The sequence below is a fragment of the Lutra lutra genome, chromosome 11, assembly GCF_902655055.1.
Source record: "Lutra lutra chromosome 11, mLutLut1.2, whole genome shotgun sequence".
Classification (NCBI taxonomy): domain Eukaryota; kingdom Metazoa; phylum Chordata; class Mammalia; order Carnivora; family Mustelidae; genus Lutra; species Lutra lutra.
In genome coordinates, this window is record NC_062288.1 from 5877600 (window position 1) to 5902590 (window position 24991).

Here is a 24991-nt window from a genome sequence, read left to right on the forward strand (position 1 = left end):
CATCTCGGCTTTCTTTTCTGAAAAGTGTCCAATCTCACATGTCGGCACTTTTCCACACCTCTGTACTCTCCTTTTTGAGCATTAGGGAGGGGAAAAAAATTCCCCCCTAAACAAACCTCTAAGCGTGTATTTACATGAGCTAATCTTGGTGCGATATTTACAGCTTCTCTGCGTGGCTGTTGCGAGGAGGAGGAAGGAGGGTTCTCAGTGAGGACGGCTTTAGGAGAAGGCCTTTCGGAAAAATAAATTGGACTGATTGGAGCCCCACCCTATGGGGAGGACTGAAGGTGCCTTCTTTTCTGGGTGTTCTGAAAACACTGCGCATATCTGACAGCGTGTGTCATGCGTCCTCGCTCGGGGTCTGTCCCTCGGTCCACGCTGTGGGCTCTGTCAGGTCAGGGACAAATTCCCCACCCCTAAGTTGCCAGTGCATGGACGAATTTTAATTAATTCTTATCAATTCTTTAATTTAAAAAAATCATAGCTAAGCAAGTGAATACATTAAAAAATAATGCTACTTCAGTAAAAAATGGATCGTGTCCCTTTTAAACACCCGTCGTAGGGAGAGAAATCCGACAGAAACTGAACACAGAGACTATTATATGCATGGTTTTAATTCAAAGCTTATTAAATGCTGAAAAGATGTTTGACCAAACGCGGATAATGGAAAAGGAGAAATTAATCTTGGCTTTCTTTCTTTTAACTCGTGTGTGTGTGTGTGTGTGTGTGTGTGTGTGTGTGTTATCAAAGCATTATTTACACAAGCTAAACATTCCATGTCTTTTTTTTTTTTTTAAACTAACATGTATTTTCAGAGAAATACTTCTGCAGGAAAACAGTTACATAAATATCCCTGCGAGTGTTTTAGAGCGCGGTTTCTGTTCTGTGGTGGATGCCGGGGAGGCTCCACAGCGGCTTGGATGGTGGGGGTTACTCACAGCGAGGCGTAAGTATAGCCCGAGTGCTTGCAGTCTGGGCTTGACTGTCTTTTTCCAAAGCAACCTGATTAAGCCACGTATAGTACATTAAAACATACACAGAAGGGCCTCTGAAGAGGAAATTTTTGTAACACAGAACAATTGTGCGCTACGTAAACAGCTCTTTCAGACTAAACAGAGCTCCCCGCCTGGCCTCCCGGACGGCGGGAATGGCATTTTTATTCCAATTCATTTAAGGGCTTGATGGGTGGATGAACAAGTGGATGGATTTTCTCTAGCCCGGATGGGACCTCTAACTCGCCACTAAATCCCACCTGTGTGAGCTGAATTAGAACCTCTCCCAGGAGAACCCAAGGTCTGTCTTTATTCAAAAGCTCCCCAGGAAGAAGACACAAATAAATGGAAAGATATCCTGTGTTCATGGATTGGAAGACTTTTTTTAAGATTTTATTTATTTGTTTGACAGAGAGAGAGAGAAAGAGAGAGAAAGCACAAGCAGGGGGAGCGGCAGGCAGAGGGAGAAGCAGCAAGCTCCCACTGAGCAAGGAGCCCGGTGTGGGACTCCATCGCAGAATCCCGGGATCATGACCTGAGCTGAAGGCAGATGCTAACGACTGAGCCACCCAAGCGCCCCAATGGATTGGAAGAATCAACACTGATAAAATGTCCACACCACCCAAAGATTCAGTGAAATCCCTATCAAAATTCCAATGGCATTTTTCATGGAACTACAACCACGAAGACCCCAAAAGCAGTGTGACACACACCCCTGGTTAGCAGCCATCAGGATGGAACCCAGCCCCTCGTGCTTGTTTAGACCGACTCAGGATCTGGGCTGAGAGACCGTAACACGCGGCAAGTCCAGACTGCCCTGGGGTAGCTTCAAAAGGTGGGCACGAATGTTTTATACCGGTTCCCTCAAAAGCAAGAGCCTCATCGCACCCCCGTGAGAGTGGGCTCGACTTGGCGACTTGCTTCTAAAGAATGCAGTATGACGCCAAGTGACACAAAATGCAGATGCTGGTGCTCAGAAAGCAGCCAATCACACCTAAGTGTAAATTACCGTTGGGGAGACCCTGTCCCTTCACGTACTGTAGTGCTGGTCTGAGTCACCGGACACCGGCAACTGGACAGAGCACCTCTGCCCAGCAGGTGTGACTCTGTACCATTTAAAACCACACACAAGCCTGGAGCAGCTTCTCCTGGGTTAAGTACAGAAGACACCAGGCTCTGGGCACAAATCTACCTGCCCCAGGATGGGGCTTCTGTGGAAGGGACTCCTTTGTCACAGCTCTTCCCTCCCCACCCCTCCGCCAGTTGCTCTCCAACCAGACTCTTCCCCAGCCCACCACCCCTGCTCTGTGACAATGCGTGCTTGTGGAATGAAGGAAGCAGCATAAAGGACTGATGTCTCCTGAGCCACGTTCGTCCAGGCCAGGAAAGCAGGAGGTGTTCCTGGTGAGCACCGGAGTCCTCCTGCCCTGGTCTGAGGCCGGAGAGGAACTCAGCACCACCCCCTACCCCGGAAGGAGCAGACAACCTCCAAGGTCCATATACACGAGTGCATACGCTCCTCTCAGGGCAATGGCATTGAGAAGACCCTGGGGGACAGAGTGAAGCTGCTGGCAAGGGCCCGGCAGCCACAGGCCGCCACCTGAGCGACTGGGAACTACCGAGTTGACCATCAAAAGTACCGTATTGCAGAGAACTGTGGAAAATCCCCAGCCTCAACAGTGCTGTGGAGGAAATGAACTGCATCCACGGAGACTGCAGAAATCCAGGCTTCCCTTGTCTTCTTCTGCCCATCTCTTCCCTCCTAGAGTCACAAGTTTCAAACTGGCTACAGGGTTAATAATCCCCAGCACAAGGGCCCGGGATCCACTGGGGACTGAACAACAGTATGCCTGGAAAGTCTCAGACCCACCATGGGCCCGGGTCCTACTGCTGGCACGATGACGGGCCTGGGGCAGCAGGAGGCTGGCGGTCCTGCTCAGAGAATGAGAGAATATATTGACAACGGACAAGGTGCACAGAATGGCCACAGCACTGGTTCCTGGCTAGAGGTGTGCTGTCTGTCACCCTGAGCAAGTTGGTTTCTTCTCTGAGATACGGTGTCCTCATCCCCAGGGATAATAATGGTACCTGCGTACAGGCCTACTGAGGGGGATAAATGACATAATGCACAGAAAGCATTGACCCCACAGGTCCTCCCATGACAATTCTATGAGACCAGAGCTGCCCACACTCTGTTCAACCACATCACCTCTCAGACTGGGCACTTGGATGTCACAGACACATCAAGTTGCTTTAAGGGCCTCTGGTCAGCCATCTCTACCACAGACTTACTCAGTGTGGACAGATCCATAGGGCACACTTTGAATAGCTGCCAGGCCTGCTGCAAACACAGACTCTGCATCCCTGATCCCCAACACCCAGTTCATTGCTTCCTTCTCACTTTATTATTACAAGTGTTAATGACTGCCTTTGATTTCAGACTCAAACTGCAGTTATTAATGCACAGATGGTTGTCATAACTGGCCAAGGTCCCTTGAGAGTTGGTACTAAACATGTCCCATGATGAGTGAGACACGGTGCACACTTGGCAGGCCTGTACCTGAATCCCTGCAGGTTGGTACCACCACCTGGTGCGGGAAAACTGGCTGAGGCCCGCTGCCTCCTAAGTGAAATGAGTAACGGTCTTCACAATGGAAGTGCTGGGAGTGAAGTGAAGAAGCCAGGAGCCCAGCCCCACCCTGAGTCTACCCCACACTCCATGGATGCTCCGTTTTCTCCAGCAAAATCTGGACCTCCCCAAGGACCTGACTTCACTCCCACTACTCTTGTCTCTTAGAAAACCCTCCCTGTGTCTTAGACTTCAACCTAGCACTGTCTTCAAGGGCCCACAGGGATCTTTCTACAAATATGTGAAGAGTACATGGAGGGATTAAGATCTGTGCCAGGTTAACTGTGTCACCTTGCTGACCTTGGTCTCAGTGACTAACCTCTCTGTGTCCCTGCTCCTCGTTTACAAGTGGGAGAAACAGAAGCGCACATGTCCTGGGCTGTTGTAAGGATTACATGAGGTGACACATATATGCACTTCAAACAGAGCTTGGTAAGCACCTAGTGATGCTGGCTGTGTTTGCTGTATGGGAACTGAGCATGTAGCGGGAGGTGGGACCACGATGCCCATGTCCTCACAGAGCTATTCATGGCTCCCTCCAAGAGCCCCTCTCCTCTCTCCTGCCCTGGCCGGGGGCTTCCTCCTCTGAGCTTCCCTGGCCCGGTGGCTCCAGCATGTTCTGTCTATCTCTCCTCCACTGGATTTAAGCATCTGGAGGACAGGAGTCCTGTTTCATTATCTCTTAGCCTCTCCCTAACCTTCCTCATGTTCAGTAGGAGCACGTGAATGACCTTCTTCCAAACATCCCCCTTCCCTTCCACCCAGTTCCCCCCTTCCTATCCATACAGGTCACAGACCTCTCCCAGCTACCCATGTTCAGGGACTTGCCACTCTGCGACCTGTGGCTCCCAGAGTTGTACACCTGGAGTCTCTAACACTGTCCCTTCCTCTCCAGATCAGGGCCTGGGCCACTGTCATGCTGGCTGCCTCAGCCAGTTCCCAGCCTCTCCCTGCCCCTCACGGGGTCACTCACACCCTGGCTTCAATCTGAATGTCTGAGAACATACTCTGTCCATGAAGATGGCACTCTTGTGCTCAAAACGGACGGACCCCCTACTTGTTCAGGATAGAATCCAGACTCCCAGGCCGGCCCTTCACTCCCAGCGCCATGCTGGGCATCTAAACACGTGCCATCCCTCAGGTTCCCCCTCAGCCAGTGGGAGGTCTGTCCACCTGTTGGCTGGCCCCACACCGGTGGGAAGGGGCCTGAGGCTTCCCTCTGTCCTCACACTTCTTCCACTTATGATGGTCCCCTCCCACAGACCTCAGTCTCTGCTTCTCTACCCAGACCTTTTATCCAACTATCAACCCCAGCTCAAAACCTGGGGAATTTTCCTCATCTCCCCCCTTCAGAGAGGTGACTCTGCTCTACAGTATGGCCAGACTTCCCTTTCGGTTGGTTTTAAGTGGTCTTCAAAGTCTCTGCTTCTCCTGGTCCCTCTCAGTGCTAGGGGGTGCTTATCAAATAGCAGTGGACCATCTCCCTGGCTAAGAAGGGTGGAGCTCTGGCCTCGCCCCAGCATGATCTGTGAGGAGGGGCAGTATCACTGAAGCAAGGATGCCATCAATTCTTAGCAGTTAACTCTGATAGGAAATTCCACAGTAAGACAGTCTCCTGCTAAGATAAAGGGAAAAGACCTTCCATTTTTTTCCCCCAAAGAGTCACAATTCTGTTGATAATCATGCTTTCAAAACCTGGGAACCTGTCCTGCATTCACCGTCACCCAGATAAAGAATTAGTACCACTATTTTACGTGACACAGGACACAAAGTGTGGTTGCTGATGTGTGTCACCGACATCGTTGCCACCTGGACCAGGCAGTCGTGGTGACACACCTTTGGGCATGAGCGCAATCCCTGGCTCAGTCTTCCCAGAGCAAAGCTAACACTGTGGCCATGGCTCCCTGAGCTCCTGCTGACATCACCATGAGAAAGACCTACACTTCAGAAACCAGAATGTTCCAAAATGTGCTAATAAAGGGCGATTTCCCAAACCTGGTTCCAGAGTTCATACAATAGACCATAACTTCAGGCTTGTGCTTCTACATTCCTTTGCATGGAGAAGGGGCATAGAAACTCTTTAGGCTGGGATGCCTGGGTGGCTCAGCCAGTTAAGTGTCTGCCTTTGGCTTGGGTCATGATCCCGGGGTACTGAGATTGAGCCCCACATCAGGCTCCCTGCTCGGCAGGAGTCTGCTTCTCCCTCTACCTCTCCCCACTGCTTGTGCTCTCTCTCTCCTCTCTCTCAAAAATAAATAAATAATCCTAAGAAAAAAGAAGAAGACAAACCAAGAAAAAAAACAAAAACAAGAACAAAAAAAAAAATCTGGACCAGGATCGAACGTGCACCAGAAAGCCCAGGATCCAAATCCAGGGATGAGGTCAGCGTGCGCCTATGCCTTGATGCAAACAGCATGGGCGCGGTGAGGGGTGGGAGGCGGTGGGTGGCATCCGCAGGCCCCTGCACTGATGGAGCAGCAGAAACAGGGCAGGGTCAGCCTCTCCATCATCACTACTTTCCTTTAGCAAAAGGCGAGTCATGTGAAGAGGAGGTTTGTCAAAGCGACTGACACCGAGTGCCTGGCACATACACCATGTCAGTGTGCTGGGGGCGGGGCACTGACGGGGCTCCGAGGTCTTTCGTATGATGAACACGGACAGACTTATCAGAACTGAGGTTGTCTACCAATCTGACTTGGCCATGGAATGTGTCCGTGTCCTCTGAGGGGTCCTGTTCGGAGCAGCGTTCCTTTCTTGGCATTTTCTTAATGGATGCACAGATGTGCTCAGCTTTAAGCAAACCACGCTAAGTAAGATAGGACTCTGTGGTGCCTCACCTGCAGAGCAGCTAGCGGGACACGCAGGACAGACTCCGTCCAGCGCTGAACCCCAATGCTTATTTCAGACCCTGTTCCATGGGTGGAGGGTGTCAGGAGTGACATCCGACACCGCCTGGGTTCAGAGCAAATTCCTCCTCCAAAAGCCCCTCACTGGTCCGACGGTCGGAGACCAAAATCCAGTCCCAGTTTGCTGCAAACACCTTCATCCCGGGAGGGACTGAGGGATGCAGAGGTCACAGCTGCTCGGGGCACACATTGGCCTGAAGGCCTCCTCTTCCACTCACAATTCTTTTGTTTGTGTGTTTGTTTGTTTTAAGGTTTATTTATTTACTATAGGGAGAAAGTGAGAGACAGCGGCGCATGCACCTGTGTGAGACGGGGGAGGGGCAGAGGGAGAGGATCTCCAGCAGAGTCCCCACTGAGTGCAAAGCCTGACATGGGGCTCGGTCTCATGACCCCTGAGATCACGACCTATTCGGAAATCAAGAGTCAGTTGCTCAACTGACAGAGCCCCCCGGCTCCCACCCTCCCTCTTTACGCCAACACCTGCAGCACAGAAGTGACTAGAAAGCTTCCAACTGTCCTCATGCGAGGTCCCCGAGCCCTGTAATGCTGGAGCCTCACCAGGAGCAAACCGTGGTCTCTACCTCACTGTGACAACAGACAAAGGGACACGGGTGGCTTTTGCCCCCACTGATTTGGCACTTAGGCACGTAGAGAGCAAAGGCAGACGTGCTTTAATGCCAGTGAATAGTTAGCGTCATCAAGGCCACCCCATCGAGTGAAACTGTTCCGGACATGAAGTGTGCACCCCCTCCCCCACATGCACGCGCACGTGTAACACGGAAGTCTGTCCACTTGGACAACGGGCCGTTCTCTGCCTCCCATGCACCTCGCCGGTGAAACCCCAACCCTGACCCAAGAGCACTGTATAATTTTAAACTCACAAAACGAGAGGTAAACATCCAGAAAACATCTCAAACGTGTCATTTTCCTCTGGGGTTGCCACCCAGGCGCCTCGACTCCTGAGCAATGCTTTCCACAGGCCCAGAGGGAACGGGACACAAGCTCTGGTCCTCCAGCGGCGCGTATGTCACTTGTAAAAGGCGGCTGGGACTCACAGGGGAGGGCACCACGGGCAGGTTAAGTCAAACACCATCAGGAGGGACCCACTCTTTCTGTGAGAGAGACTCATAAACTCTAAGTTTTAAAAATATCAGAAGAAAACAGATTGAGGGGTGTTCGGCTGGCATCGGTCTTGGGCGAGCAGAGAACACGTGCAGGTGGGATGTGCAGGACTCTTTCCTAGCTCCCCCCCGCCCCCTGATGCCACGTGGGCGTTCCCTAAGTTCTGCTCGGCGGCCATCACGTCCACCTCCAAGGTCCCCAGCTGTGAGTACGGCAGAGCACGAGCAACACCACGGACCTTGAGCAAGTCCGCTCTGGAGGGCCACCCCAGGGGTCTCTGCCTCCTGCTAGCGCATCCCGGCCCAGGGTCAGGGACAGATGACATCTCCCCAGAACCCTCTGTGCCAGGAGCCCGCTCACCTACGGTGGAAGGAGTCAGAGGACCGCCCCGCTCACAGGTGGCCTTTACAGCCCAGCCCAGGGCCTGGCTAACGTGGTCCACAAGAAAACACAGCCAGGGAAGGCAGTGAAGGTGTGCATTCGGGTGCATGGAGCTCCAACTCCAGAGAAAGCTCATTTCAGGTGCAAAGCAGACCCCCATGTGCTCATTAAACTGTGAGCAAAAGACGCAGTGGGCTGAGTCAACGTCCAGGACCAAAGGGGAGGCTCTGAGACTCTGGTGAATTCGTAAGCTGAGTCGTTTCTCCTGGCGAAGAACGGACGTCTGCTTTTGACATATCACGTTAATTTGCAAACACACCGCAGCTGGGCTGGGCCCTCTCCCCCACCCACATCCCATGCAGCTCTGCCAAAAAGAGCCCATCCAAGAGTCCTAGGAGCGATGCATCTAGAACCGCCCTCAAGTGTGACAGTCAAAGGGATGACATCACCAGCCTCCTGCATGGGGAAGAAGCCAGGTGGATGCAAGCCCACCGTGTCTTCCGAAAAACACTGCTGAGAAAAGCCTGTCCAGGCCACCTACCACCTCACGGGGCCAGGCAGGGGCTTGGAGGAACGTGGCCTTGGAAACTGGAACAGGCTTCTACCTGGTGTGGTGGGGTGAACGCGGGATGAGGAGACCCCAGAGTTACGTGACAGTCTCACCCCTGAACGGCACATGGCCCTTGCCACGCGCTCTGCAGAGCCCAGGGGGTCCCGACCTCCTGGCACCGGGCAGGCAAAGACCCTCTGGTCAGCTGGAAAGTACCACTGCCCCAGACGTCAACATCGCTGAGATAAGGCGAGTCATTGCGCGAAACATTTTCATTTCTTCCTTTTAGAAAGATGCGTAACCCAACTAGGCATTCCAAAAATGTGAAACATTCTGACGGGCTGGAAAAAATATTGATGAATAATAAAGGAATATCCCAATTGAGGTCTTTTTCAGTAGTTTCCAAACAAGCTCTCCAAATTAGCTTTTTCAATTTAAATGAGTGTTGTTTCCAAGCTCCGTGACTGTTGGAAATGGGGCACTAACCTCATCTAGGACACATTCTTCACCTGTGGGTCATGCGTGAAAACCAGCCACACAGGTAAGTGGTAAAGGGGACTGATCTACAGTGGCTGGATAAGAGAAATGAGCAGACCTCATGACCCTCAGGGATGCTTTCTTTCTTTCTTTCTTTCTTTTTATTTATTTTTATTTATTTTTTTATTTTGTTTATTTGGGAGACAGAGAGCACAAGTGGGCACAGAGGGAGTGAGAGAAGCAAACTCCCCGCTGAGCAGGGACCCCAATGTGGGGCTCGATTCCAGGACCCTAGGATCATGACCTGAGCCGAAGGCAGATGCCCAGCTGAATGAGCCCCCCAGATGCCCCCCCTCAAGAATTTTTTTTTAAAGCAAGGTGGCTGGCTGGGCTCTGGGAGCCACCTGTAAGTCACCCTTCCTGCAGGCTTTGTCAGGACACTGTTAGCCTTTCTGATGTAAGAAGTGGTTTCCACCCAGAGCAGGAGAAAGTTTCCAGTCCTGCCCCAAACCAAGTCTACATGATAATTACAGACAGTGAGGAGACGGGCAGGCTGGCAGGTGGGCGGGGAGACTCGGCTAGGCTCCCTGGCAGATGTCTTGCTTCTGGCCACAGGGAACCTGTCTCCTTCCAACCTAATGGAGTGTTTACTGAACACCAGTGGACTGTGCTCTTAATTAAGAGGGCTCCAGACAACAAAAACTCTACTGAAGTCTCAAAAATTAGCCACACGAACAAAACCACACACTCACTCTGTGTTACCACTCCCACCCGATCTATTTTTACATTCAACGCTTGAAGCGTTAGGCTTGAAAAAACTGCCAGGATCTGACGTGGGAATGTGCTGCTCTGCCAAGTGCTGCAAGTGATTTCAAACCTGACACTCGTGTCCGCGTATACACACACGTGCACACACACACACACGTGCACACACACGCATGCACGCACACACCCATGCTCACACATGTGCACGCGCACGCACACATACACACGTGCACAAACTCACACCCTCAGGCACACACAACCCATCTTCCCAGCAAGTCTGTGGACCTCAGTCTGCTACGTATGTATGAAACTATTCAAGCTCTTCACACATGACTGTGGGGCCAGTATAATCTGGTTTCTCTCCGCGACCCTGGGACTCCCAAGGCCACCCAGCACAGACACAGACACAGACACAAATGCTTTGCAGGAGCTTCTCCGGACTTCAGACAACCTCTCCCAACCCACCCGATGCCCGGGCTAGCAGGGGGGCAGGAAGCCCTGATTTTCCCACCCCAAGGGCCCCAAGGTGGCCCATTCTCTGAGGTCCTCTTCCCTCCTACTGTTCGAGTCTGAACAGGCGATCAAGGGCACGGCAAGAACCAAGACCTCAGAGAAGGGACAAACGGGAGGGCCTGCTCTGTCGCAGACAAAAAGCCCCAGTCGATGCCGGACACTGGCCTTGTGTGTCATCGTGGTCTCGGTTGGGGTCCGGGGGCAGGCGTTTCCACCGTCCCTGTGCTTGAGGCAGCACACGCAGGGAGACTGCCACCCGGGGATGCCAGCCGCCAGCCGGGCTCCGCGTCAAGCAGACCACGGCCACAGTAGGGAGCCCCGAGCCATTTTCTGTGATTCATGCCCAGAGCAAACCAAAGACATGTCTTTAAGCAGAGGCCAAGGAATTGCCAGAGGCACTCATCCTGAGGAAGCCCGGGGTCTCTTGGGATCCTGGAGGAAGGAGGGGTAGCACAGCCGAGCACTCCATCTGCCCACTTCGGCCAGAGCTCCTCCCAGCCTGCACCAGGAGCGGGACAGAGGACCATGTCTGCAGAGGCTGCTGGAAGCTCCCTGCTCCCTGTGCCTCATGCCTGTTCCCTCCTCCTCCACGACTTTAAACGACCAGGTGACGGACACTGGGCCCATGACCAGCACGCGGACAACCTCGTGCTCTGTTGGTGGGGATACGAAATGGCACAGCTGCCACGGACAACAGCGTGGTGACTCTTCAAAAATGAAGGTGAGCACTGCCATAGGGTCCCACAATCCTGCCTCTGCGTGTGTCTACAAAAGAATCAAGAGCAGGGACGGTTGCTTGCACACCCATGTCCATGGCAGCATTGGTCACAGGAGCCGAAAGGTACAAGCAAAAGTGTCTACCGGTAGGTGTAGCAATAAACACATGGGAAACACCCATTATGGAGTATCGACTGGCCTTAAGAAGGAAGGACATCCCGACACACGCCATGACACAGAGGGACCTTGAGGACATTGAGACAAGCCAGTCACAAAATGACCCTGTGATCCATACAAGGTCCCTAGAGGAGTCACATCCACAGGCACAGAAAGTATAATGGTGGCAGCAGGGGGCTGGGGACAGGAGTGCGGGCAGTCAGGGTTTAATGGATACAGTTTCACTTTGGGAAGAAGGAGTTCTGGAGGGGAATGACTGGACACCAGCGTGAACGCACATGATGTCACTGAAGTGTACAAACAGTAAACGCTACCCTATGTAAAGCTTACCACAATAAACAAACAAACAAACAAACAAGAAACCAGATTGGGTCAGCAGATAGGAGGGAAGGGAAATGTGCAACTTTTGGGTCAGACTCTAAAGCACAGGACACGACCCCCCACCCTTCCATCATCACTCTGGGGCTGGGCTGCAGCAGGTCTGGGTGAGTCCCTGAAAACGGCACAGCAAGGGGATGGAGAGAAGCACGTCCCCCGGGATCGGCACCTCCTCTCAGTCCGTTCAGGCTGCTCTCAAAAAATGCCGGCATCTGGGCGGCTTATAAACAGCAAAAGTTTACTGCTCACAGCCCTGGAGACTGGAAGTCCAAGGTCAAGGTGCCTGCGAGGTGTGGTGAGTGCCCCCTTCTGTGCTTTGGGCTTCTCGCTGGGTCCTCGGATGGTGGAAGGGCTGTGGGAGCTCAGGGGTCTCTTAGGAGGCACTAATCCCAATGGTGCCTTCGTGACCTGAGCACCTCCCAGAGTCCCGCTCCCCAGCACCACCACCTTGGAGGTGAGGATTTCAACAGTATTAATTGGGGACAGGGAGGGCAATACCAGCCCTGAAACACCAATGTGGACTCTGACTTACGGGCGAGGGAAAAATCATCCCCTCCTTTAGCCACTATCGCTGTGGGGTGTCTAATACTTTATGTTCCTCAAAATAAGACACCTAACACCTCCCGGGTCTGCAAAGAACAGGTCTGCACAGCTGGCAAGCGGGTCGGAGCCTATCCGTCTGGAATATTTCATTGACAACTGATCTGTCTGCTGTCACAGAGTCTGGCAAAAACAAGATTAAGCGGCAGTTTCAAGGAGGGATTTAGGATCTCTGGGAGCACGTCAAATCCTATGACTTTGGAGCTCACGTGGGTCTTGAGATCATCTTATCCGGCACCCTCCCCTGACGGATGGGAAGCAGAGCTTGCGAACCTTGTCCTAGCTGTGTGCCACGTCCTGTGACACAGATTCATGACCCAACACTCACAGAGCAACGTCCCCGCCTCTGAGCCACTCACAGTTCAGTGGGTTGGAGACCAGCAGATGGAAAACCCTGACTCCATGTAAGGGTTTCCAGAAGGAAGAGCGGACAGTGGCAGGAGAGACGGAGCCCAGAGGAGAGTCTGGAAGCCACGGCTGGAGCTCCTAGCAGGGGCTGGAAGGATGAGCAGGAGTCATCTGGGCAAGGAGACAAGACTCCCACAGGCCAGGAGGAGAGGCAAAGTAGGATAAGGTAGGAAGGTTCGGGAAGGACACAGGGACAGTGACAAAACAGAAGCTGGAGCTGCTCAGTCCACTAAGATGCCACTGGCCACACGCGACGCTTTACGTTTAAATTAATGAAAATTAAAGAAGGTGAGAAACTCAGCTCTTCCTTTCAAACGCTGGGCAGCTGTAGTACCGGACACAGACACACATCCCTCAGGCACGGTGGTTAGACGTGCCGGACCGGGAACCGGGCCGGAGCCTACATCGATCGGGACCCAGCCTGCAGGCCCTGCTACCAAAGGTTCGCTGAATCTTACATGACTGGTCCCAGGACCCAAGTCTTCCTACTTCTGAGCCAGTGTCCTCCCCGGCCCCAACCCTGCCTATCAGTCTTTGGTAGGAGAGAGTCCAACAGGATGACTGACTAAGCAGAGGCACGACTGATTAGGTCCGCCTGGCCGTGACCCTATCCCCGGCGCCCGGTGAGGGTACGAGCATGTCCACATTTGTCCTCAGGAAAGAGGACAGCTTGGTGTCCTGGAGACAATGGTTCCTCATCTGGGTTCCTGGGTCACAGAAGGAAAAGGGAGGGGTGGGGTAGGAACCCATGAACTAGGACCCCTGACGTATCAGGCCGTCTGGGGGGTGTGTATCACTTTTTTGTGAAAAAGGACAAGGACTTGAAGGATTGGTCCGAACCACGCTGTGTCTCGTGGAAAGGCATTGCTTGGTTTGGTGGAATTGGTGAATGAATCTACAAAACTGTTTGTGCAAAAGTATTTGTGGTATGGGAATCTAATCAAATGCACCCAAATGAAATGCATTTTAATGGTCGCTTGAAAAGTTTTTTCTTTCTTTTTTTTTTTTTTTTTTTATTGGAAATGTTTTTGGCTGTGGAATTTTTTCTAATTGGACATGACCTGTAGAAAATATGGTCTTGGCAAGCAACAGCTCACCACCTAATTAGGAAACCAGATGGAAGCCTGTAGAAACCCCAGAGGCCACAAAGTATCTCCTAGCTGGGAAGCGAGCTGTCTCCAGAGTGGCTTATGCAGAAGCGCAGGGACACCCCTGAGGCAGGCGGCAGGAAGTCTTTTTGTACAGCAAAATGTACTCTCAAATCAACACTGTTAGGTCTTGAAAACAAGTGCGATCATTAGCTCGTATAAAGCAAATGAAATCAAAGTCTACATACACGGGCAAAAAAAATGAATGCTATCACAAGAAGAGACAGGTGCAAAATAAAGCCAGTGGGAACATGAAGGAAAAGTGACATGAGTCAACGCTGCCACCCACTCGAGTGCTGAGAGCCAGCAAGTGGCCCTGAACAGTAAACACTCTGGTGACACAGTAAAATGAGAAAGCGAAGGTATAACATGGGCGGAGCCAAAATTTAAAATTTGCCTAAATAAGTGAAAATCCTAAAACGGAAAAAAGGCGTTATCATCCATATATCAACAATATAATTCGATATCAAACATGTTCAGTAGAGAAAAAGCACAAAGATGAAGAGATACATAAAATCTGTTGTTCAAGTACAAAGTAAATGAAAAACCGCATTCAGTAAAATGAACCAACACATAAAAGCCAGAGAACCCCTGGTTAAATGTGGACTGGGAGAGACCAAAAGGGTGTAGGGACATGTCACATAATAAAGACATTAAGTCTCTACTACATGCTTTCACTTAGTTGAAGCCTAAATCACAACCAAACGTTTCTGTCTTTGAAATCCGCCTGTCCTTGGTCTGTACACGACTGTGGTATCAAATACTTCTGCTCACTGCTTAAACTTTCCAACCAATTATAAAATTCAGTTTTACGATTAATAACAAAGCACGGAAGTCCTAGAAACCCAAACTGCTTATGACAGTGTGTAGACGTAGCCTGTAATCACTGTTTTCTTAAGAACTATGACGGCTCTTGGATGCACTCAAGTTGGGATTCGCTTCCAAGGTCCCGGCTGCTGGAACACAGGCCTGTGTGGGTGTAGGGCTGTCACGCTGCCTTTCCAGTGATCACCGGCCCTGGCTGGCCAGGAAAAGGCCACGCAGAGAGCAGACGAGGGGTTGCAGGTCCAGCAGGTAGGAGAGGAGCAACATGGTACAAATATCTACATTCCCAATTTAAATCCTAATTTAGCTTTATCATCCTTATGCAGCCATTGAGGAAATATTAAAAAGCCCAAAGTTCATTTGATATTGTCACAGAGGAGTGTCCAACTCCTCAAACTTATTCAGAAAAATTACAAGTACAAAAGAATAAGACTCCTGGGCCTACTTTCCAGATTACACCCAACACCACCTAACTTTTGCAGTCTTAACTGTACTGTCAACCAAAAGTTTTGCTCACAAGTAACAACTTTTAAGTTAAATGGGAAAAGTTCAATGCCACAAATAATCAGACTATCATTTTAAAGATTGCAAACATGTCAGGCAAAAGCCTAGAAACCTTTAAAAAAAAAAAGGCTAGAAACCTAAACTTTTTTCTTATTATGGTATACATATTTCAGCAACATCTGTACACTTGTCAGAGTTAAAATGGAAGATGTCACTGTGATAGCCCACGGTCATTATCAAGATAGCAGCTCCTATAGTGTTTTACTGGGTGGTGACAGGACAGGAGAAGCTCAAATTATCCAGTTCTACTAATTAAAAAAAAAATTCTCATTCTAACAGCTTGATGAAAGCCATACAAATTGATGCAGAGAAATGAACATCAGTTATGTCTTCGTGAAGCTCAGATTTTAACGAACTTGAACAAATGTCCCCTGATTTTTATGTAAGGACAGCGTCTGAATGCAGCCACTGAGCAAAGGCCCTGGCAATTTTGACATTTTGTGTCACTGGAGACTATTCTATTCTACAGAACTATGTGTTTCCTCCATAGAAAAAAAAGTTAACCAGTATCCTGCCAAACCCAAACACTCCGTCTCATTCATACAGAGTCCAGAGGGAAGCTTAACTCTGTGTTCCATTATCACTCACGACCGGCCCAGATCACAGATCACACTCAAACAGGGAAACTAAAAGTAAAGAGATAAACTCAAAGTTTATCTTACATGGACTTAAATGTATTTAAAAGCTTCACCCAAAGGAAATGTGTCTTCCCTTGTATTCCAGAATATTCCGTCAATTATTACACTGTAACTGAGCTCCAAAATTCCTTAGAAGTCACACCGAGTCTGCTTGTCAGTTTTTGCCTCTTTCCTACAAGGATACTTTTCCCAGTTAAGTTAGTCATAAATCCTTGTCTTAATGAAATTACTATTAAAAACATACAATTTCAATCCCACTAAAAATGTATACTTGTGTACTCAATAAAGATAAGTAATACCTACTTATGAATAATTTAGTGGGATATACAATCTATGTCCACTAACAGATTGTCCCTTCAGTGATCTTTAAGAAGGACCTCTGTAGATCTTACTTTCTAATGTGGAATCTCCTTATTTATTGTTCCCCAGTCAGCCCTCCTCTACATAACACAAGAAGGAACGCTAGAGTCAGTCAACACGTTCATCACATCCGTAGTTCGCTACCCTGTGGGAAAAGGATCGCTTGCTCCAAGTTTAATTTGATAGCCGAACCTTGCCCTATCAGACAGAAAACAAATTTCCCCGGAGCACATGGCAAGCACCGCGTTATTCTCAAGCAACGAAGGAGCAGACCAGAGAAGAACCAGCAGAACTTGATGGCCACTGACAATGTACCAAAGCCAGAAATTCCCCGTCTGAATCTGCCCTGTCTGATAGGCAAGCAATGCCCCTAAGTTACATAAAATATTCCAAAAGCCCAAGATCATTTTCCTCCAATTTTAATACACAACGGTTTTATTAATCATGTAATTCCTATCTAGAAAATATAAGCACATCAGTATTTTCTTGATATAAAAGAAAAATCTATGGCACGTGATAAAATAATTGGGAATAATAGAAAGTAAAAGCAATATGTCTACATTTCTCAGACAAAGACGTTCAAACAAGCAGATCGGAGGGACAGAACTAAATGCATGGATAGTAACAACTGCATGGTTTTGTTATCATACCCACAGCAAAGGCCCTTAGTTCCCCAGGGGCTGGGGAGGGGGCGCAGGGTGGGGAGACTCAGGAAATCCAACCAGAGCTCAGAGAAGCAGTGTGAAGAACCAGGCTGGGGATTCGCCTCTTGCTGGTCTAGCCCCAGGGCTAGAGAGCGGGGATTCAACATTTCACCTCCACAATCAAATTCCTTGCAAGAACTTTACAAATAATCTCTGAATCCAGTTTTGCTGGCTTCTTAAATGCTCTCACCTTCACATTTCCTTCATATTAGATGATACTGAGGAAAGGTTTCAGTCTCCTTAAATTGGCTGATTAAACAGATTCCCAAAGTGACAGATTGGAAGATAATTCTGAATCCTGTCATTTCGGGATACCCATTACCAGGTAAAGGGATTTCCCACTTTTATTTTCTTTTTGGGAAATGTGTTTGTTCAAATGGAGTTACATAACCACCACTAAGTGCATTGCAAAAAGAAAAAAAAAAGTTCTTTTTAACATTCCTCAGCTTCAGGATTATTTGATTTGCTAACCTGGCTCACTTTTTCCTGGCATTAAAGAGAGTAAAAAAAAAAAAAAAAAAGGGCAAGTACAAAAACCTTAGGCAGACTTGGGCAACACAACGGCCTATGGGAACATGGGCAGCGTGAGTCAGTGGGACGCAACTGCAAAGAAAAGAGATTAGTTGTCCCCAAAGCTGCCTAGTTCAAGGCCAGTTGCCATAGCGGAAAGTGGGCCCACTCGGTAAGCAGGTGCAGGTCCCACCCAACCACTCATTCCATTTGCAGGACTCATAGCACACTCTCTCCAGGCCAGTGAGCTGGTTCTCGGGTGGCAGGGCAGGGCGCCCCAAGTGTTCCCAGAGGCTGCGCGCGACCCCGCGGCCTGCTCCTGCTGTGCGCGGTTCAGACTCTGACTCTGGGTCCTGCTGAAGGTCAGGATAGTTTTTCTTCTACTGGGGAAGGTACTCTGCGAGTAAAACCGGAACATGGAGTGTAAACCCTACACAGGAGGTGTGGAGATGGCAGCTGACATCGGGACAGGTCTGGGCTCCAGTAGAAGGGCGCCGGCAAGATGCATGGTCAGAGTTTAGTTGGGAAACTGGGGTCTCCACCTCGGGTCGGGTCCCAGCCGGTGCCCTGCAGGCTGTTCCCGGGAACCCCAGAGAAGAAAGCTGGGGAGCGGAGCAGAGGCCAGGAAAGCCCGCAGGGCAGTGCCCTACACACAGCGCTCCTGTGACCGCCAGACCCAGGCGTCTGCGAGGTCCCGGAACCTCCTCTTGCTCGCCGGGGAAAAAGGACGGTGTCCGGCATACCGTGGCCGGGTGAGCGGTGACCACCGCAACGGGGCAGACGCCCAGCAAGTCAGTGGCGGGACTGGAGTCCGAGGTCGGGTCTCCACCGCCCTCGCGGCCCCCGGGGCGATCACTCGGAGGTGGCTGAGAAAGGCTCGGACTCGGTGACGGCTCCGCCCGCGGGGACCCCAAAAAGGGCGCGCGCACGCAAACACACCGGCGCGAAAGTGCTACGGCCTCGGCCTGACACTGTTACCTGGGCAACGACCCGGGCGCACAAAGTACACAACCCCTTTCCGTGGCCGGGCGCGGACCTGCGGGCCGCAGGGGGGGGCGCCCGCGCCCCAGGCTCTCCCCAGTGCCCGTGCCCCTGCCCGGAATGCGCGCTGTGCGGACGAGGGCGTCCGGCCCAAGCAGAGCCCTGGCCCGCGCGCAGCCGGGCCGCCCGGACACTTACCCGGTAGGGGGCTTGGCCGCCGAGGCGCGCGGTGCGTCCATGGAGTCGGCGGGCGGGGGGCGCGCGCAGGGCCCGGGCCCGGCGGAGTCAGGCACTCGCTGCCGCCGCCCTCATTCACTTTTTCCGCGCTGACCCATCGTCCTCCCACGCGGGCCGGCGGAGGACAGCGGCGGGGCGAGCGGACGGAAGGGGCTGGAACGGTCGCGGGCGGGGGCGCGGGCCGCGCGGGGAGGGGCTGGAGCGGCGCGGGGCGGGGGCGCCGGGAGCAAGGTGCGCCGCGCCCACCGGAGCGCCGCCCCCGCCCCCGCCCGCCCGCGCCTCCGGAGCTCCCCGCCCTGCCCGCCGCGCGCGTCCTGGGAAGAAGCTGGCGGCACCTGGGCCCCGGGGCGACACCGCGCCCGCCGCAGCACCCCTCCCGAGCTTCTCCCGGGCTCCTCCACCCTGCGAGGGAGTGCGTCCCTGCCTGGGCGGCGTGGGGGATCCGGAGGCGCGGGGCGCGCCCGGGCGGGGAGGAGTTGTGGGAGGGGGAAGCACCTGGTCTCGGCTGGGAAGGACTGAGGTTGGAGAATGAGAAGTGAGTGACTGGTGTCGCTGGCTCTGCCCTGGATCCCAACGGAACCTTTGTCCATGCAACAGCTATCTAGGGTCTCCAAGTGGGTCTCAAAGTGGGGCCCTGACCAGCAGCACCTGGGAACGAACGTGCTAGAAATGCAGATTCGGCGCCCAGCCAGTCCTGTGGAATCAGAAACAATGGGGGCTGGAGCAGGGCCCAGCCTTGCTACCAGGAGTCCCTGCTGTAAGCATGCTCTGGTTTGCCAGGCTGGTCTATGGGGCTCTGAGGTTGTGCCAGAAATGCCCTGCAGAGGCAGCCCACTCTGGGCCCAGGGCAGGTCAGCTCAGCTTCCTGATCTACCCCAACTTCACCCCCACACTCCTCAGAACCCACCTAAAGCAACAAAAGAGATTGGGATAAGTGTGAAAGTCTGACCTCCAAAAATGACACTTCCACCTGGTTCCAACCAGGTGCCTGAGTAACAGGCAGAGAAGACAGAGAATCAGGTGAGCCTGCGGTGGAACCATTCTCCATTCCTATCTGGTGCTTGGATGAGCTATCCCCAGGCCAGCCTGAGCCTTTGTACCCCTAGGCCTCTGCTTTCTCCATGACAAAAGGAGACAACCAGCCTAGATACAGAGCACAGTCTTTGCCATGACCCACCGGGCCTTGGCTGCTCAGCTGGCGGGCCCTCCCGGAACCCTGATCCTTCCTCTGCACATGGCTTTGGAGCTCAGGACACAGCAGCTCAGCCTCTGGGCTATTCTCCAAATGGCTGAGCACTTTCCCACTGCAGGCCTCTGCCTGGGATGCTCTCTTGACAGTTTTCCTCCTGCTCTCTGCTCCCTGCTCGGTAGGGAAGCCTCCCTTGGAAAGCCTCCCCTGTGTTTGCTTATGTTTGTTTACATTTATAAATAAAATGTTGCTGTGAGTGTGTGTGTGTGTGTGTGTGTGTGTGTGTGTGTGTGTATGGGTGCATACCCACATAAAAATAAAAAATAAATATGGGTGCATACATTATATATCAATGGGATGTAAATAGGTAAGGACGTACCATCCTCAGTACACAGTTTGCTTTTGTGCTTGTCACCTGTCTCTTCCCCAGAATGTGATCTCGGTGAGTGTTGGGCCTTTTGCCTCTTTTTTTCCTCGGTGAAGCTTCAGCCTCTGGAACAGTGCCAGGCCAGGGGGACTGGTGCACCATACACAGAAATTGCACTGAGTGGATGAATCCATTACTACTCCTTCCACCTCTAGGTTTCTGGGTCAGAAGATCCTTCCCAAGATCAGGAACCGCCCCTCCCCCATCCCTGCTCTGGACACCATGTGGGAAAGAGCAACCTGAGCACAACCAGAGCCCAGAAGTGGACCAGGGATGGTGGGCCTGGTCCCAGCTGAGGACCCCAGCAGGAAATCCAGCTCACAGATCACTCCTAACCTGAGGGCCTGGCAAAGCCAGCAGGAGGCACCTGATGGGAGGGGGGGCACTGAAACTGGGATCAGAGCTGTTGAAGAGTTTCTCAGCAAGACAGTTCCTGTCTAAGGAAGGAAGCAGTGTCCCGCCTCCAGGCTGAGGTTTGAGGTGCTCTCCAGGGATGAAGGTCCTGAAGGGCCTTGAGCTTCAACCACCAATTCCTGGAGGCCACCAGACATCTCTGACCTCAAAATCCATCAGGCACCATTGGTCAGGAATGGGGTGGAAGGTGGAGTCTGGGGAGGGATGTCACAATGAGGCAGAGGACGGAGTCAGACTTGCCGCTGGAGCAGGGCTGAGCTCCCAAGACCCTCAGTGGAGAGTCCGAATAGGCCGGGCCTGGCAATCCTGTGGCCAGTGGTGGGGGCATGGTGCAGAGCCTGGGAGGCAGGTAGACAGGGGTCCGATTTCTCTGTGTGTTGCCACACAGATTCCCTTACTGGTGAGGATCCCAGTAGACCCAGCAGGGCAGAGGTGTTTTCAAAATTGGGCGGTTCACTGGATACTTTGGCGCATTTGCCATATGTCAGCCTTTGTGTGTGGTGTGGAGAGAGCCATCTTGGCGAGGGAGCCCACAGGGGAAACAGAAGACAGACAGGGGCTTAGCTCTTCCAGGGGGAAAGGCTGAGAAGCAGAGGGCTGGGGGCGGTCCCCAGGACTGCTCTTACTGTCCCCGAGGCCTCGAGCAGGAGGCTCTCCTGTGCTGCTTTACCCGCCTTCCTTTTAGAGCAAACAGCACTGATTGCAGACAAGGGCATTCATTTCCTTACTGCTTCTTCCCCACTGACTTTTGAATTTCCTTGCCTAAAGCTAGCACCTTTTCAGATACTATTTCTACATTATCTATTTCAAGTGTTGGAAAAATCCAAGAATGCGCTGACAAATGTTTTAAAATGGCTCAAAAAAAAAAAAAAAAAAAGGCCCCCACTGGTAGCGTTTGCCAATCATTGCGATATGAATGCTCCCAGGTCACCGATTTCCGGCTCCCATCAGGAACACCAGGTTAGAGACAGGCCTCCCGGCTCCAGCACGCTGCTGTGGTGACGTGGGTCTTGCCTTCCTGTGCACTCACTGTCTGAAAGCTCCACCTGGCCCCATTCATGCGCAGAGCTGGGCTGAGCCTGCTCTGTGTCTCAGGGCACCATGCTTGGTCCCTGGCCAGCCCTGCTGTGACTCTGGACTACCATGCTGGCGGCTCTGGACCGGGGGAACAGGAACTGTCACCGTTGCTGAGAACCAGACTGAGGCCCTTTTAGGAACATTCTTCCCCTGCTCTGAGCCCAGGCCCCTGCTTGGCTGCTGCCTCCCCTTCCAGACCTCACCTCTCCTCTCTATGGGCGAGAAATAGCCTGTCCGTGCTCCATGCCCCTTGTGCGCTCAGCCCCCCTTGCATCGAGGTGGGGTACCTGGGCCACCCTGAGAGTTGCTCCAGCTTCCCCTGTGGGAAGGCCAGGATGGGAAGAATTCACAGAAAACCTGCCCGCTGATGGGGACAGCCTCGCCCACCACAGGGCTTTCCAAGGTTGCACATGCACAGGACACTCCTGCGATCTTGTTAAAAGGAAGATTCTGGCACAGTGGGTCCACAGTAGGACCCAGGAGTCAGACTTCCCGAAACAGGCTCCCAGCAATGTGGCGGCTGCTGATGGAGGGAACCCCCCCACCCCTGCTTTGTGTAGCGGCAGGCCCACTCAGCAGCAAAGTGGCTGAGAGCAGAGCACTTCTTCCTAAAACAGTCATGTCCTCTGTAAAAGGAATAATCGGGGCCAAAGCCAGGCTTTGCTGGGCCTGACTATACAATTTCAGTACCTTTAAAAAGGAACAAAGTGTACCTTACGAGCAATACAATTTGAATGGCAAAGTAGATATTTATTTCGAATGTACCATGGACCGAATTCTGTCCCCCCAAATCCAAAGGCTAAAGCCCTAACCCTCCATGGGACTAGTATTAGGAAATAAGGCCTTTGCCAGGTAACCAACATTCAATGAGTTCATAAGAAGGAGGTCCTAATTCTGTAGGACTGGCGTCCTTATAACAGGAATAGGAAGAGAGGCCAGAGCTCACTCCTTCCTTGAGTTTGCTTTGGGTGAGAACTTAATATCTTTTTTTGTTTGTTTTTTTGTTTGTTTAGAATGCTCAGTAGCTTAGACAGGACTAATTTTATGTGAGATCCTTACCTGACATTAGTGACTCAAAGAAACATTTATGTAGGGTCCTTTATTTTTATTGAGATACAACTCAAATTCCATAAAATTTACCTCTTTCCAGTATACAATTCCATGGTTTTGTAATTCTGTGCCTAAACGCAGACTTGTGCAACCGCCAAACTACTTAATTTCCAAACATTCTTATCAGCCCCTCCCGGATGGAAACCTTACACCCATTAGCATTCTCTTCCTCTTCCTCTCTCCCGCCACCCTCTAGCAACCTCTCTTCTTTCTGGGTTCCCCTAGTCAAGATATTTTACATAAATGTAATCATACAACAACATGGCTTCTTGGACTCAGCATAATGTTTTCAAGGTCCATTCATGTTATGGCCTATTCCCTTTTTTTCCCCACAATTTTATTTATTTATCTGAGAGAGAGGGGGAGAGCACAAGTAGGGGGAGGGGCAGAGGCTGAGGGAGAAGCAGACTCCCCACTGAGCTGGGAGTCCAATCCAGGACTTGATCCCAGGACCCCAAGATCATGACCTGAGCTGAAGGCAGACCCCAACAAACTGAGCTGCCCAGGCACCCCATACTTCATCTTTTTATGGCCAAGTAATATTCCATGGATGGACCACATTTTGTTTCTAGTCATCGACTGATGAACATTTCAATGATGTGCACTTTTTGTCTACTATGTATAATACCACTATGAACATTCACACGTAAGTTTTTGTGTGGATGTATATTTTGATTTCCCTTTTGTGTACATCCAAAGTAAAATTGCTGGGTCATAGCCTAATTCCATGCTTCACCCCTCGAGAAACTGCCACACTGATCCAAAGTAGTTGTATCATTTTCTAGCCCGCCGGCAACATTTCTTCCCATCCTTGCCAACACTTGTTATTGTCTGTCTTTGATTATAGCCACCCCGACTACTGTGAGGTCATATCTCAGTGTGGTTTGTGTTTGCATTACTGGATGACTAATGACGGCAACCAACATCTCAGGTGCTTCACGACTTTTTGTGTACCTTCTTTGGAGAAATGTGATTCAAGTCTTTTGCCCGTTTTGGAAATTAGGTCCTTCATCTTTATGTTTTTGAGTTGAGAGTTCTTTATGTATTCTATGCACAAGTCCTTTATCATATATATGATTTGCAAATATTTTCTCCCATACTGTGAGTTATTCTTTCACACTCTTATGATTTTATTTATTTATTTGTTTGAGAGAGAGAGAGAGCACGCGCACACGCGCTTGCCTGAAAGATGGGGAGCAGAGAGAGAGGGAGAGAGAAACTCAAGCAGTCTCCCCGCTCAGCATGGAGACTGATGCAGGGCTCCATCTCATGACCCTGAGATTAGGACCTGAGCAAAAATTAAGTGACTGAGCACCCCTTAACTGACTGAGCACCCCTCCTCGCCCTTGGGGCCCTGGTCTGTATATTTTTGAGTTGAGAGTTCTTACGTATTTTGTGCATAAGTCCCTTATCATATAAATCATTTTCAAATGTTTTCTCCCATACTGCTACTCTTTCACACTCTTAATGGTATATTTTGAAGCACACAATTTCTTACCTTTGATGAAGTTCAACTGATTTATTTTCTCTTAAGTTGCTTATGATTTCATGTCATATCTAAGAAGCCATTGCTTCATCAAAGGTATATTATGTATTGGGGACGCCTGGGTGGCTCAGTTGGCTAAGCAGCTGCCTTCGGCTCAGGTCATGATCCCAGCGTCCTGGGATCGAGTCCCGCATCCGGCTCCTTGCTCGTCAGGGAACCTGCTTCTGCCTCTGCCTCTGCCTGCCATTCTGTCTGCCTGTGCTCGCTCTCTCTCCCTCGCTCTCTCTGACAAATAAATAAATAAAATCTTAAAAAAAAAAGGTATATTATGTATTGTAGAGAATTAATCTTTTTTATGATTATTACACTATGTTGTTTTTTTTTTTCCAAAGCAGTGATTTAATGGGTAAGGTCAAGCACAGGAAAATTTGGGAACTAGTGGGGCTTATCCTCAGACTCAAGCCCTCTCACCATGCACTTTACTCTTTGATTAGGACCTCTTAAAAAATAATTCGTTATAGCTTAACCTCTTTGCTCCTTGTCTGGGCTAATCCCATTAGACTATCCATCAGACTTTAATCCAAGGGACAGAACCCACAAAGTAGTGTCAGATATTAGCAAACTCGGAGGAAATGCAGGGGGCGGGTTCTGATTCCCAGGAATTCTGAAACTATTGTCAGGGGCTGGATGGAGGGGTGTCGGACCC

At 51.0% G+C, this 24991-nt stretch overlaps 1 protein-coding gene across 3 annotated transcripts in view; it reads right to left on the minus strand.

Annotated features, from left to right (window-relative positions):
• COBL (cordon-bleu WH2 repeat protein) overlaps nucleotides 1–19015 on the minus strand; it is a 270471-nt gene extending 251456 nt beyond the window's left edge. For 2 of the 3 annotated variants that reach the window (XM_047694205.1, XM_047694203.1), the window contains exon 1: nucleotides 18544–19015. In XM_047694205.1, the coding sequence (XP_047550161.1) occupies nucleotides 18544–18584 (41 nt within the window). In that variant the 5' untranslated portion in view covers nucleotides 18585–19015. The remainder of the gene's footprint in view (nucleotides 1–18543) is intronic. The other variant, XM_047694204.1, reaches the window with a different exon arrangement.
• Nucleotides 19016–24991: the final 5976 nt, after the last annotated feature.